General features: G+C 53.8%; 1 protein-coding gene across 6 annotated transcripts in view; it reads left to right on the top strand.

Annotated features, from left to right (window-relative positions):
• Positions 1-13526, top strand: part of ACTN4 (actinin alpha 4) — an 85981-nt gene that overhangs the window by 48885 nt on the left and 23570 nt on the right. For 5 of the 6 annotated variants that reach the window (XM_016193124.2, XM_007534435.3, XM_007534433.3 and 2 more), the window contains exons 2-6: positions 5473-5587; positions 5789-5908; positions 8825-8911; positions 10194-10281; positions 12325-12403. In XM_016193124.2, coding sequence (XP_016048610.1) covers positions 5473-5587; positions 5789-5908; positions 8825-8911; positions 10194-10281; positions 12325-12403 — 489 coding nt within the window. Of the gene's footprint in view, positions 1-5472; positions 5909-8824; positions 8912-10193; positions 10282-12324; positions 12404-13526 lie in introns of all 6 variants that reach the window. The other variant, XM_060185850.1, reaches the window with a different exon arrangement.

Here is a 13526-nt window from a genome sequence, read left to right as displayed (position 1 = left end):
ACACCTGCAGTCCATGCTTGTGAAGCTTCCTTTGTGCATTTGGGGACCAGAGGCTTGAGCCTGGGTCCTACACATAGTGATGTGTATGCTCAGCTAGGTGTGCCTCCTTTTGAGAGGATCCCCTAATCTGGCTCTGCCAGCCTGGAGGCATAGCTTGTGTTCTCCCTCTCCCTCTCCCTCTCCCTCTCCCTCTCCCTCTCCCTCTCCCTCTCCCTCTCCCTCTCCCTCTCCCACTCCCTCTCCCTCTCCCTCTCCCTCTCTCCCCTCTCCCCCCCGCTTCTCTCTCTGCTTCTCTCTCTCCCTCCTTCTCTCTCTCTCTCTGCCTCTCTTTTCTCCCCTCTCTCCAGCCAGACTCTGTCCCCATACCCCCCCCCCCCATCAGAAGACCTTTGCACACACTTCCTGTTATCTGGAAAGTCTCTCTTGTTTTGTCTTAGTAACTCATATTCTCAGATGAGAATTGGAGCATTGAAGTGTCACTGTGTCCAGATCAGGAGCTGCCTCCCCACCCGCCTCACATGAAACTCTCCAGTAGCCTTTCTGGGGGTAGTATGGAGGAGGGCACATGTAACTCTGGTGGCCAGGAGGTAGCTCACCCAGTGGAGTGCATGCCTTTACTGTGTGTGAGGGCCTTGGGTTCAAGCACTAGTGTCTCACATGGGAGCACCGCAGATTGTGCTGAGTGGTGCTGGTTCTCTGTCACTCTCTGGAGGAGGGAACACCAGAAAGAAAGTCATGCCAGGAAGGCTGCTTAGAGTACTGTGCATACATGGGGCCCTGGGTTCATTAAATAATAAACAAGCACAGTTCTGTAACTCACCAGGTGTATGAATGGTTGTGGTTAAGTCCCTTTCAGACCCTCAGTTTCTTCATCTACAAAATAGTATCAACTGCCTCAGAAGATAGTTGTGAGGGAGAGATGTAATAAGATGTGCTAGAACAGTGCCTGACTTTTACTAAGCATTTTTCCTGAGGGTCTTTCCCCTCCCCTTGCTCATTCTTTTCTTTCTCTCTCACTTTTTTTTGTCTGTTTTGTTTGGGGGCTCCTGTGCAGCTACACTGCTCCTGAGATGACTTTGAAATTTTTGTAAATTTATTTTTGATAGGACAGAGAGAAATTGAGAGGGAAGGGGAAGGGAGAGAGAGAAAGAGACAGAGACAGACAAACACATACAGCCCTGTTTCACCGCTTGGATGCCTTCCCCCTGCAGGTGGGGACTGGAAGCTTAAACCCGGGTCCTTGCACATAGTAATGTGATGGCTTTTAACTAGTTGTGCCACTGCCCGATCTTCCTGAGGTGACTTATTTTTTGATTTTGAGAAAGGGAGACAGTGAGACATCCGTAGGGCTTCCCCTGGTGCTGTAGTGTTCCCACATGGTCTTGGGATTTGAACCTGGGACCTTGTGCAAAGTAAGGTGTGTACTCTGCAGGATGAGCCATCTCCCGGCCTAGGGTGGGAGGTACTTCTGTAGGTTGCATGCTTGCTTGAATAATGAGACCCTCTCCCTCATTCAACTGGAAGCTCCAGGAGTGAGTCATGCCTGGGTCTTCCTCTGCCCACTGGCTTCAGGTTAACACTCAGCAGGTGCTGAGGTGCGCCCACCCCATGGGGGCACCTACCACGGTTGCTCTGGACCCTGCAGCTCCCACTGTGAGTGTTTTGCTGTGGGCACAGGAGGCCTCCATCTATAGAAACCACCCTCCGCACTAGCCGCCCCACACATCCTAGTCTAAACTGGGCAGGGAGAGGAAGTGTCTAAGCAGAATGTTATTTTTGTAACCAAGTAGAAAAAGCCATGCATTTTTAATGTCTTCGACCCCCAGCCACTTCAAGTGGAGAAGCGGCCCATCTGGGGGCTGCCTGGTCTCCCAGAACAGCCTCTGATAGCAACAGATAGCCTTCAGCATCCAGAAGGAGAAAATAGGGCTGGGCAGGGTGTGAGGGCATGTGTGTCACAGGGCAAGCTCCTCCTCTTCCCGACTCAGCCTGCTTCCAGCCAGGGAGACAGTACCTGGCAAGGTGACCACAGGGTTAAAAATAGACCTCCCCATGACATATGTAGAGCAGCACTTGATCTGTGCCAGGCGCAGTGCTAGGTGATTTGCTTACATTATTTTGTTTAGTCTCAGCTTAAGAGGAGAGCTTACTGCTCCCATTCCCTCAGTGAGGAGCCCGAGGCAGCAATGCCAGCAGGGTGTTGCACCTCTATGGATCAGGAGGTAGGGCTTGCTTGCACCTGACTCTGAGCCCCAAGCTAGAACTCTTGTTTATACTCAGAGATGAGCAAAGATGGCACGTGTGTACAGGGCAGGCAGTCGGTGACCCAGAGAGGACTGAGCCTGACTAGGCAAGGTTGGTTCAGGGCCGCCCCGAGTGGAGTGGGGACCTGCATCCTGACCTTCCCAGGGTTTGTGGGGCGCAGCTGGAGTGGGTGCATGTGGACTCAGGGCATCTAGCACTTTACACCACTCATCCCATCAGGTGCTTTCAGGCCTCCCTCTCCACACGCTTCTCATCTTTATAACAGGTCCAGGGGGGAGCTTCTGATAAGCCCATCGTACAGACCAGGAAGCTGAGACATTCTGGTTAAGTCACTTGACTGGAAGCCCAGCCCTGTGTCCCTTCAGAGTGTGTAAGCATGTCCAGGCGGGCCCAGGGGAGTGGTGGCACTTACACACAAGCCCAGCCCAACCTGCAGTCCAAGTGTCTGGACCTTGCAGGGGTTGGAGTGGGGGGCCCTTCCGTCTAGCACCATCAATCCTGAGGTGTCCACTCACCTGCCCCGTGGGATCTCCCAGACCCTCTGAGGCCCAGCGTCCGCAGCCACTTCCTGCCCCAGCCCTGCCTGCTGCCCACCACCCTCTCTGGCTATGCTGAGGGTAGTTGGGGAGGCATGGCTGATGTCATTCCTATTTCCCTCTGAGCTGGGTGGGCTGTGTATGGTGGTGACTACAGGTCAGGGCCCTGGGAGCACAGCACGATGTGTGAGGCTGAATTGGCCAGAGGATAGATCCTGGAGGGCACCAGAATGTCCAGAGAGTCAGTTATTTTTGTTTTTATAGAAACTGGAACCTTACAGGAGCCGGGCTGTAGCGCAGCGGGTAAAGCGCAGGTGGCGCCAAAGCGCAAGGACCGGCATAAGGATCCTGGTTCGAGCCCCCGGCTTCCCACCTGCAGGGGAGTCACTTCACAGGCCGTGAAGCAGGTCTGCAGGTGTCTATCTTTCTCTCCCCCTCTCTGTCTTCCCCTCCTCTCTCCATTTCTCTCTGTCCTATCCAACAACAACAATAATAACTACAACAATAAAACAACAAAAGGGAATAAATACATAAATAAAAAACAAGAAAAAAAAGAACTGGGACCATATATATGTAAGGTAGAGATAAAGGGGTTGGGAAGGAGGGAGAAAGGGGGGGCACACCTCAGAGCAAGTCTTGAGAGACCTCTCAGCAGAAAAAGGACATGCAGTGATAGGGATCAAACTCAGTGCCTCATGCTTATAAGTCCAGAGCTCTACCACTGCTGTCTCACTGTGGCTTCACCACTCCAAGCTGACCCTATAGAAAGGTAGAGACAGAGATAAAAAGACAGAGAAAGAGACGATGACCCTTGGGCAGCAGGGAGCCAGGCTTGAACCTGCCTCACACCCACATCAAAGCAAGTGCACTATCCAAGAGCGCTATCTTGCTGGCCCTTAAAGCTACCAGAGGCCAGACTTTGGGCCTCTTGCCTGCAAGTCCTGCACTCTCTCCCAGGCCTGCAGTGTGCTCTGTGGCCACTGTCATGCTAACCATGACCCAGGGGCCTCTTCCCTGATCAGCTTGAAGGAGGGGCAGGTATGAGGCAGGTGGGCTGACACCCATGTGTGTGGTGTCACTAGCAGCCAAACCCAACTGGTCTGAGTTCAGTGCGGTGTAGGGCAGTGTGGGGAATGGGGTGGGAGTATGGACTCATGCTGCCCTCCATTGGATCCTCAGGTGGCATGGGACATGTATGGTGGGTGGGGGCAGAGGACTGGGCAGCCTGGCAGAGTAGCAGTCAGGCAGGCTCAGGGCTAGATAGGTGGGGGAAAGACCTCCTGAGCAAGGATGGAGGGAAACAGCCCCACTGGGGGCACACATCCATCTCCTGGTTGGAACACACACACACACACACACACACACACACACACACACACACGCAACCAGAGGCAGGGTAGGTGTGACCTGCCCCCCCCCCCCACCCCGATCCTCACTTTGGCATAGCCTGTTAATTAGGTGGCTTCTTTGTCTACACAGGGACCTTGTGTTGAGTCTCTGAATGAGGTGGACCAGTGACACTTGTCAAAACATGGTGCTTGGCCAGAGGTTCCTTCGAAGCCCCTCACCCCCACCCCCTGTACTCCAGCTTGGAGTGTGCACTGATGTGCACCTGGCTGACTGCCCACTTCCACATGCCCCCTGCAGGCTTGGGGACAGGGATGGGGCTGTCTGTGGGGTCCTGAGAGAGCCAGAGCTGCTGGGGGGGGAGGGGGAGAGGGGGAGGGTTTGCCTAGTCCCTGCTGCTGCTGGAGGCTGATCCAGCCCACTGCCTCTGCTTGCTGTTTCCCTCATAGCACACCCTGGCCAGCAGGGGCAGAGTGGCCAGTCACCTGCAGAAAGCCCTTGCACCTGGGTGTTCTGCATGGAGGCTGAGGATATGGGCTTCTGGTTTATGGTCTGCTCATCTTCCAATGACCACATACCCTATGAGCCTCAGAAACTCTCCTGGTGGGACATTGCCTCCTAGACACCCTAAGATGCACTGAGTTTCAAGATTAGGGAAGGTGAGGCGTGGGGTCTTCTCCAGGGCATGGAAGGCACCTGGACTAGGGGTGTACACAGGGCTTGGTCCATGTTTTTAGCCTTTCAGGGGTGATGTGAGCTATTGGCCATCTACAGCCTGACCAGAGACTGACTTGAGGAAATCTTGAGTTTATGGGAGGCTTTTACTTTCTGACTGCTGGCCTGTCCCTCGCCATCTCTGTGCTTGCAGTGGGGAAATGGCTGCCTGAGCTCCTGCCTGAGGGCAGAGATGGGTGAGAGCAGGTGGGAAGGAAGCCAGCACCCTGAGTCCATGAGAGCAGGGCCTGCCTCTTGTTTTCACACACTGGGCTGGCACTCAGGCAGGTTGATGTAACAGAACCAGCTGGCAGTGCTGCAGCCCCTTAAATGTGTGCACTGGGCTGATCCAAGGCAGCTCGGTGTTGTGGGGAGACCCCGTGCTCCAAGGCTCCTGACAACTCTGCCACTGACCCAAGGGTGACATGTAAACCTGTGAGCCACTCTGAGCCACCATTTCCTCATGCCCCCCACCTAGGTTGCTGTGAAGCTCAGAAAGAGCATGGCGCAGGCCTGTCCCTGCGTGGGCGTCCTATAGGCTGAGGGCTGCGAGCCGTCCTCCTCACTCAAGAGCACTAACCCTTTGGGCCGCAATCTTCTGCTTCCCTAGACCTTCACAGCCTGGTGCAACTCCCACCTGAGGAAGGCTGGTACACAGATTGAGAACATCGACGAGGACTTCAGAGATGGGCTGAAGCTTATGCTCCTCCTGGAGGTCATTTCTGGTGAGCCTTTATTCCCACACCCCCCACAAAGGACGGCTCACTCCTGGGGTAGGCTCCCTGCCACAGCCCATCCCTGTGCTTCCCGGATGAGAGGCACTAGCCTGCCGGGGCAGGTCCAGATGCCGTGGTGTATTATGTTTTGGAGGAAAGTGGGAGCCCTGGACGTGCCCTTTCTCTCACTCTCTCTTTCCCACCTTCCAGGGGAGCGGTTACCTAAGCCAGAGCGGGGCAAGATGCGAGTGCACAAGATCAACAATGTGAACAAAGCACTGGACTTCATTGCCAGCAAAGGGGTCAAGCTCGTCTCCATTGGGGCAGAAGGTGAGCTCTGTCCCCAGTCGGTAGACTCCAAGGCCTGCCTTTGCCTCCTGAACAGAACTTGTGTTAGGTGCAGAGCCCTTCTGGGTGTCCCACTGCATGTTCAGCAGGAGTTGCTCTTGAGCCAGCCCACAAGCTTCCCTCCATGGAACAGTCCAGCACCAAGTCTGGAGGGATGATCATGGCTGGGACCCTGGGTGCTCTCACCCACTCTGTGGGTGCTGGGAGCACCTTTGCCCTCAGGTCCTGCCTGAGGAGAGAAAGGCACTTGAGGGGGAGGGGTACAAGTCCAGAGGTCAGTACCAGATTCTGCTGGCGTTTTCTGCTGGGAGACTTTGTGCTCTGATCTCCCCAGGACCTTCCTGTGGCCCATGGGGCTACCCTCATCACCCTCCCTAGAGGTCCTCAAGCAGCAACTGGCAGCCCCTCTGGCAGCGGCCCCCGTCAGGGCCCCCAGATCGAGTTTGCCGGCACTTGGGGAGCCCAGGCAAGACCTGATAGGCCCCAGTAGCTCCCCAGCAGCCCAGGCTCTCAGCCCTGCCCATCCTTCAGAGTGGGGCTTCCTGCACCCTGACATCTATGCCATCCCAGCTCTCAGAAAAACAAAGCAAACTAATTGCTGTTAATGACAGAGCTCTGCCAGTGTGGCCAGGACTCTGGGCCAGAAAACATGTACCGCATTCCAAGGCTCTAACCCCCCACCCAGGCCTTTCAGGGAGGGGTGCCAGAGCTCACATGCCACGGTTGAGCTGGTTGGTGTTTGTTTAAAACAACGACCCAAACCCCCCAATTCAGCCAGGGAGGGCCTTGGGACTTTCTGTCCATACGTGGATCTTCCCTCCTGGCCCTGCTCCAGACCTCTGCTCCTCACAGCTGCACTTACTCTGTTCAGACTCCTGCTTGAAAGGGCTTAGAGCAGAAACCCATAGCAGTCGTCAGTTTTCATCTGCAGAAAAACTCTTGTCTAAAAATGTTCTCTGTTCATGCCCAAGTTGGTTCACTCCCAACCCCTGTGGCCTCTGGCCTTGGCACAGAGCCAGAGGGCAGCCGGCGGGAGTGCAGGAGCCAGTCCAAGGTCTCTGGAATACCTGAGGGCTCTAGCTCTCTCCACAGCCAGTCCCTCTTCTCCCCACAACCCCCCCCCCCCCCCCGCGCACACCCATGATTTGCAGGATCATGGCTTCCTCATTGGGGTTGACGGGACAGGAGTTGCAGGCACAGCTGCGGGTCAGAGAAGCAGCTGGTGGATGTGTCATGAGAGAGTCCATCTTCCCTTCACAGGAACTCTCTAAGCCCTCCGTGACCAGCTAGCTCATTGGGGAGCAGGGTGTGGGAGCTGCAGCCTCCTCCAGATTGCACCCTTTCCCGTTTCTGAGTGCATTGTTATTCTGACTGAATGGCTCCTGTGCCCTGTGTTGGGAGGGGTAGGTGGCTCTGCCTGGTGCCTGGGAATGGGGATCTGAGCCCTAGGGAAGGACTGGCACAGACACTGTCTGGGCAACAAACTCTGTGATTTTTGGATCCTGAAACTCTAAAATCAGCCTGTGCTATGCCAGGGAGCTACACCCTTTCCTCTGTCCTTGCAGAAGGGTGGACCACACCTTGGGGTGATTACTCTCCCTCCTTTCTCAGTCTAGCCAGCCCTGGCATCTCCTGGTCTTGAGAATCAGTGAGCAGGGTCTTCCTGCTGTGTCATCCCTTCACCCACACCCCCTTTCCTCTTTGGGAGCTTTTCCCCCTGCATCTGGCCTGCTGAGTCATGGGGCAGAAGGCCCCTCTGACTACGGACTTCCAAGATGAGATCCATGAGCTCTTACAGCCAGTACTGCAGCCATAGACACACGGGCCCCAAGTGCCATCAAGCTGATTTAAAAAAAAAGAAAAATAGTGACACAGTTTCTCTCTGAAGTGCAGATACGGATGAAAAGTCTGGTCCTAAGCCTTCCCTGTCACTCCCGGAAGTTTGAGACAAAGGTCGGCTTTTATTCTGAGAAGACATGTGCCCACTAGCTAGGCCTTGGCTTCCACTTCTTGCACCAGCTTTATAGCCTCTCAGGGTCCCAGGCCAGCCTCTGGGGGGTACAACAGTGATCACAAAGGCAGGTGGTGAGCAAACCAACAAATACACAGTCCCAGATGGTGATCATGGAGCAAGCAGAAGAAACAAGGTGCTGGGGAGATGGCACCCTCGGAAGAGGGTGGCCGGGGGTCAAAGGAGGTGTGGTGGGCAGGTGACAGGGAAGCAGAGGCTGGCAGGGAAGGACTAGCCACCTGAGAGGGAGTAAAGCTGTGAAGGTGTGAAGTCCATGAAGCAAGAGCCTGGTTTGTTGAAAGACCCAGCTACAGAGTGCCAGGGTGGGAGGCCGCCCAGGGCCTTTGTACTTGGACATAGGCTGAGCTTCAGGCATTTTAGCATTTTAGCTTTACAGCAGGCAGGTGACACCTACTGAACACATCTTTTACAGTGACCACCCAGGCCATCTAGGAGAACAGCAGGGTTGTTTGTGTGTGTGTCCCCGTCCAGCTCTGGGTGACATAAACAACAGTGTCTTGGTCAAGGGTGGCAGCAGTGAAGCTGGGAGGAAGCCGACAATAGGAGCCACTTGCTTTTGGTGCCCAGGTGCCATCTTTGCCCAGAGAGTGGGGCCAGGGTGCTGCCCTGTTGCCTGGTTGTGGGGAGCCCACCCATGGTCCCCTCCTCCTGTAGAGTGGTGCTGGGTGAGTGCATCGAGGCTTAGGAGTGCAGTCTCCACGTCTACGTGCCTCAGGGGTTCGCTGTCTTTGCATTGGGTCCAGAGGGATTGGCCTGGCTGTGGGATGGTGCTTCCCACAGTGTTCAGGACCCTTCTTCTCCCCATGAGGGTGGTGGCTCTGACTCTTAACCTCCGTCTCACCCTCTGCCTCCTCCCCTGTGTGTAGAGATCGTGGACGGCAATGCTAAGATGACTTTGGGGATGATCTGGACCATCATCCTCAGGTTTGCCATCCAGGACATTTCTGTGGAAGGTAAGCACCCGGGACCTTTGATTGGCTTCTTCCCCAGCTACACTGGGACTTCAGGGTGTCTTAATTTCACACTTTGAAGCTCTTCCCTGTTTTGGTATCACTCATCATCAGGCCTGGCCCTGTGCCTTGTGTGGTTAGTAGAGGTGCTGAGGGGTCCCAAACATTCCCAGCTCAGGCATCTATCCAGGGTATCCTTATTGTCCTCACCTCCTGACCTCCTGACCTCCTGCTCAGGGCACCTTGCAGTACCCTCATTAGCAGGCTTGGGCTTTATTTGACTATCAAGGAAGCAGAGTCCATTCTGGCCTGACACTCCCACACATCTGAGGCTACCATGCCTGCCTTTAGGGCTGTACCTCACTGGATCTGGGTTCCATTCAGGCCACCCAGGGATGTTCCGCCCAAGCTCTTGAGTCCATCACAGATGGAGAAAAGCCAACCAGGCTGGCATGTGGAGGGGCCTCAGGCCACAACAGCAACCAGGACAGATGTGTTTCCTGTCCTTAAGCATGTCCTGTCTGTGAGGGACATCGTGGTGGCCCTCTGGGATGGAACAGCTTAATAGGCCCCTCCTACTCAGCTCCCCTGGGCTTGTGGCCAGGCTTGTAAACTCCATCACCCCTCAACTGATTCTTCATTCTTTCCTTCCTCTTTTTTAAAATTAATTAATTTATTTATTCCCTTTTGTTGCCCTTGTTGTTTTATTGTTGCAGTTATTATTGTTGTTATTGATGTCGTCGTTGTTGGTTAGGACAGAGAGAAATGGAGAGAGGAGGGGAAGACAGAGAGGAGGAGAGAAAGACAGACACCTGCAGACCTGCTTCACGGCCTGTGAAGTGACTCCCCTGCAGCTGGGGAGCCGGGGGCTGGAACCGGGATCCTTGTGCTGGTCCTTGCACTTCCACCACGTGTGCTTAACCCACTGCACTACTGCCCAATTCCCTCTTTCCTTCCTTCTATAAGAGGCTGAGACCAACATCAAAGGCTCTTCGGACCCCTGTGTTTTGGTAGTTAAAGGCATAGCCTCTGTAGTCAGGAACCTGGCAACGCTGGACTTCCTATGTCATGACATAGATGGGTCTGATGTAATAGACATAGCCTGTCTTTTCTGGAATAAGGGGGGGGGGTCTCTTGTTGCTGCTGCTGGGGCTGTTCAGACTGGGGGGTCCTCCCCCGGAGTTCTGTTAGACCTCTTGCACCTGAGCTGAAAGTACCATCTGACTGGGTGGGCTGTGAGAGTTGACCCTGGAGCCAAGGCTCACCATCCTTGTGTGATTTACAGAGACCTCTGCCAAAGAAGGGCTCCTCCTGTGGTGCCAGAGAAAGACGGCCCCATATAAAAACGTTAACGTGCAGAACTTCCACATCAGGTACCCGCCTGCCTGCTTTGCTTTTGTGTCTGTCCTGCTCTATGAGGTCATGTCCCTTAGGGAGCCCTGCCCCCACCCCCACCCCTCACTTTGCCACTGGCCCCTGTGAGCCCCTTGGAAGGTCCCTGCATACTTTCTGAGGAAGTGGAGGAGGAGGCGGTGGTGGCACTTGGCTCAGCATCTTGACCTGGAGGCATTAAGACCTAACACTCCTTTTCCCTTCCCTTCTCTCTCCTCCCTCTCTCCCCTCTCTCCTCTCCCCTATTCTCTCTCCCACCAACCCCCCCACCACCCCCTTGCCAGACCCTTTCCCTCCCCTCTCCCGGAAGCCAGGGCATCTGCTACAGCAAGAAAGGCCACAATACTAGTGAACTTCTTCAGGTGCTATAGAACCACCCATGCTGTGTGTGTAGTTCTTCCTTCCTCCCTTTCTTTCTTTCTTTCTTTCTTTCTTTCTTTCTTTCTTTCTTGATAGACCACAGCATCAAAGCTTCCTTTAATTCAGTGGCATCTGGGCTCAAACCTGGATCACATGTGTGGCAAAGCGGCACACCATCTAAATAAGCTATCATGCTGGCTTTGTCCTGAGATCTGAACCTGGGCCTGCCCCCTTGAGCAGCTTCTCCAGCCCAGGCTTAACACTCTTGTAGGTCATCTTCTTCCTCCCTGAGGAAGGTAACTCAAAATGTAGCACAAGCTCTTCATTTGTTTGAATTCTCAAAAGGAACCCATCCTTCCTGTTTGTTGCCAGTGGTCTTAGTGTGGGGCAGAGAGTGCTGCTCTGTGTCCACCAAGAGGAACAAGATTCAGCCCTGCCACAAGTCTACTCACCCTCACACCTGAGGGAGAGGAATGTCTCCATATCAGGTGGATGTCGTTTGGTGGTTAACACAGCTTTGGGCTTGGCCCTTGGGTCAGGTCCACATTAACCCTGTCACTTCACCTCGATTACCCTCTTGCTGGAGCTGAGCTGTGTCTTCATGTTCTCAGGGCCCCCTCTGCTGGATGTTGGGGATCTTTCCATTGTGTTCCATCACTAATAGTATGTGGTCACTGACTTGATCTCCTCTGTGTGTCTCCTCTCCTTTCCTCTCCTCTCTTCTCCCCCTCCCCTCCTCTGTCCTCCAACCAGCTGGCTGGTCCTCTCTGCAGCTTTTATTCGTTTGTCTGTTTAGTTAGTAAATATCTGTGGAGTGTCTGTCACACGCCAAGGGTGGGGCTATGGCAGCATCAAGAAAAGTCCCTGCCCTTTGAGAAGTACCCACAGTGGTACAAAATAAGCCAAATTAGTGAGAAACACTATTCAAAGACAACAAAATAGGATGAAATGATAGAAAGTTAGAAGGAAGGCAGGGGACATAGCATGATGGTTATGTCTGAGGGTCCTAGGTCCCAGATTCAAGCTCCTGCCCTGCCATAAACCAGAGCTAGGCAGTGCTCTAGAAAGGAAGGGAAGGAGGGAGGGAAGGAAGGAAGGAAGGGACCTTCATCTTTCTGATATTAAACTTGACCACAGAGGGTCTAAGAAAGGACGGTGTGACAGGTCTAGCTTGTGACTACTGTTTATCTCATACTAGGCCACCTCCTGTCAGCCCGTGGGTCACACAGCACAGGCACTGGTTTCCTGTGGCAGCCATCCACCCTCCCACCCCTTCACCCCCATAGGAGGCTCATCCATGTCCTGAATGTGTGCTTCATAGCTGACAGCTTCCCAGGGAGCTGGCAGTTCTAAAGTACTGGTCATCTGTCTAAGGGTGTCCGTATTTGCTTATTAAACCCATCCTGTGAAGTAGATCCTGTTGTCCCCACTGTACAGATGTGGAAAGTGTGCTCACAGATTATGGGGCTTCCTACAGGCTTTGCTAAGTCATTGGGCAGGCTGGGACTGGATTCCCCCACCACCACCCAACTTGCTGGTCACCACAGTGTCCAGCACACGGCAAGCCCCCTCAGAAATCAGAGGTTCTTCATTCTACTTTGTGTGCCTGGGGTCCTCCAGTGGGGAGTTCTTCCTCATGACAAGTTTTACCTTTCTGCCCCCAGCTGGAAGGATGGCCTGGCCTTCAATGCCTTGATCCACCGGCACAGACCAGAGCTGATTGAGTATGACAAGCTGAGAAAGGTAGGTACTTATGGCCCCATCAACAACCCACAGACACCCAGAGTCTGAGTCTGACTCTAGTTCTGCTTTACCCCTCACCTCCATTGTCTGTCACTGCTGTGCTCAGATAGATGGGCTAGGAAAGCCTAGTGCTATTCATCCATTTCCCTTGTCCTCCTTAGGGACTGTCCTTTTCTCCAAGGACATTGCAATCTTCTGGGATGATTTTAGGGCCTGGATGGCTATGCCTTCTAGTTCCTTTATTTTTATTTTTATTTATTTATTTATTTTTTTACTTATTGTATTTACCAGAGCACTGCTCAGCTCTGGCTTATGGTGGTGTGGGGGATTGAACCTGGGACTTTATGGAGCCCCAGGCATGAGAGTCTGTTTGCATAACCGTTATGCTATCTATCCCCACCCCTAGTTCCATTTCTTTCTATTTATTTATTTCCCTTTTGTTGCCTTTTTGTTTTTGTTTTTGTTGTTGTCATCATCATTGTTAGATAGGACAGAGAGAAATGGAGAGAGGAGGGGAAGACAGAGGGGGAGAGAAAGACAGACACCTGCAGACCTGCTTCACTGCCTGTGAAGGGACTCCTTAGGCCAGTCCTTGTACTTTGCACCATGTGCGCTTAACCCGCTGCACTCTCACTAGTTCCCTTTTCTCAACCACTTAGATTCTGGTAGGGCATTTGCTCTCTGCCCAAAGGGACTCGTGGTTAGAAATTCTAGACCAAACATACCAAAAGATACCTTTCCTGACCAGGGTCTTGTCTACCTGGGAGCTCCCCAGGCCAGGGATGGGTTGTGTGTCCAAAGCACATCAGCTACAGGAGGCCACACACGCGGGCACTCAGACTGAATTGGAGGGACAGGGCAACTGAGGAAGGGAGGGAGGGAGGAGGATGCACCTGGACTGGCATGGTGAAGGGAGGGCTGCGAGGCTTTCTCGTGGGAGCAGCAGGCACTTCACAGGTTCAAGTCACGATAAACAATGGCACCGGACATAGGTTGGCAGACTGGAGGCAAGTGTGTGTGGGTCAGAGCAGACTGGCCCATCAGTCCTACGTGGGGAGACAGCAGTAAGGGGTGCTCCTTCTCCCTCCACGTTCACGCAGGTCTGGCCACTTTCAGGCAGGGG

Source organism: Erinaceus europaeus, chromosome 2 (genome assembly GCF_950295315.1).
Source record: "Erinaceus europaeus chromosome 2, mEriEur2.1, whole genome shotgun sequence".
NCBI classification, from domain to species: Eukaryota; Metazoa; Chordata; class Mammalia; order Eulipotyphla; family Erinaceidae; genus Erinaceus; species Erinaceus europaeus.
This window is presented reverse-complemented; position numbering and strand designations above follow the sequence as displayed.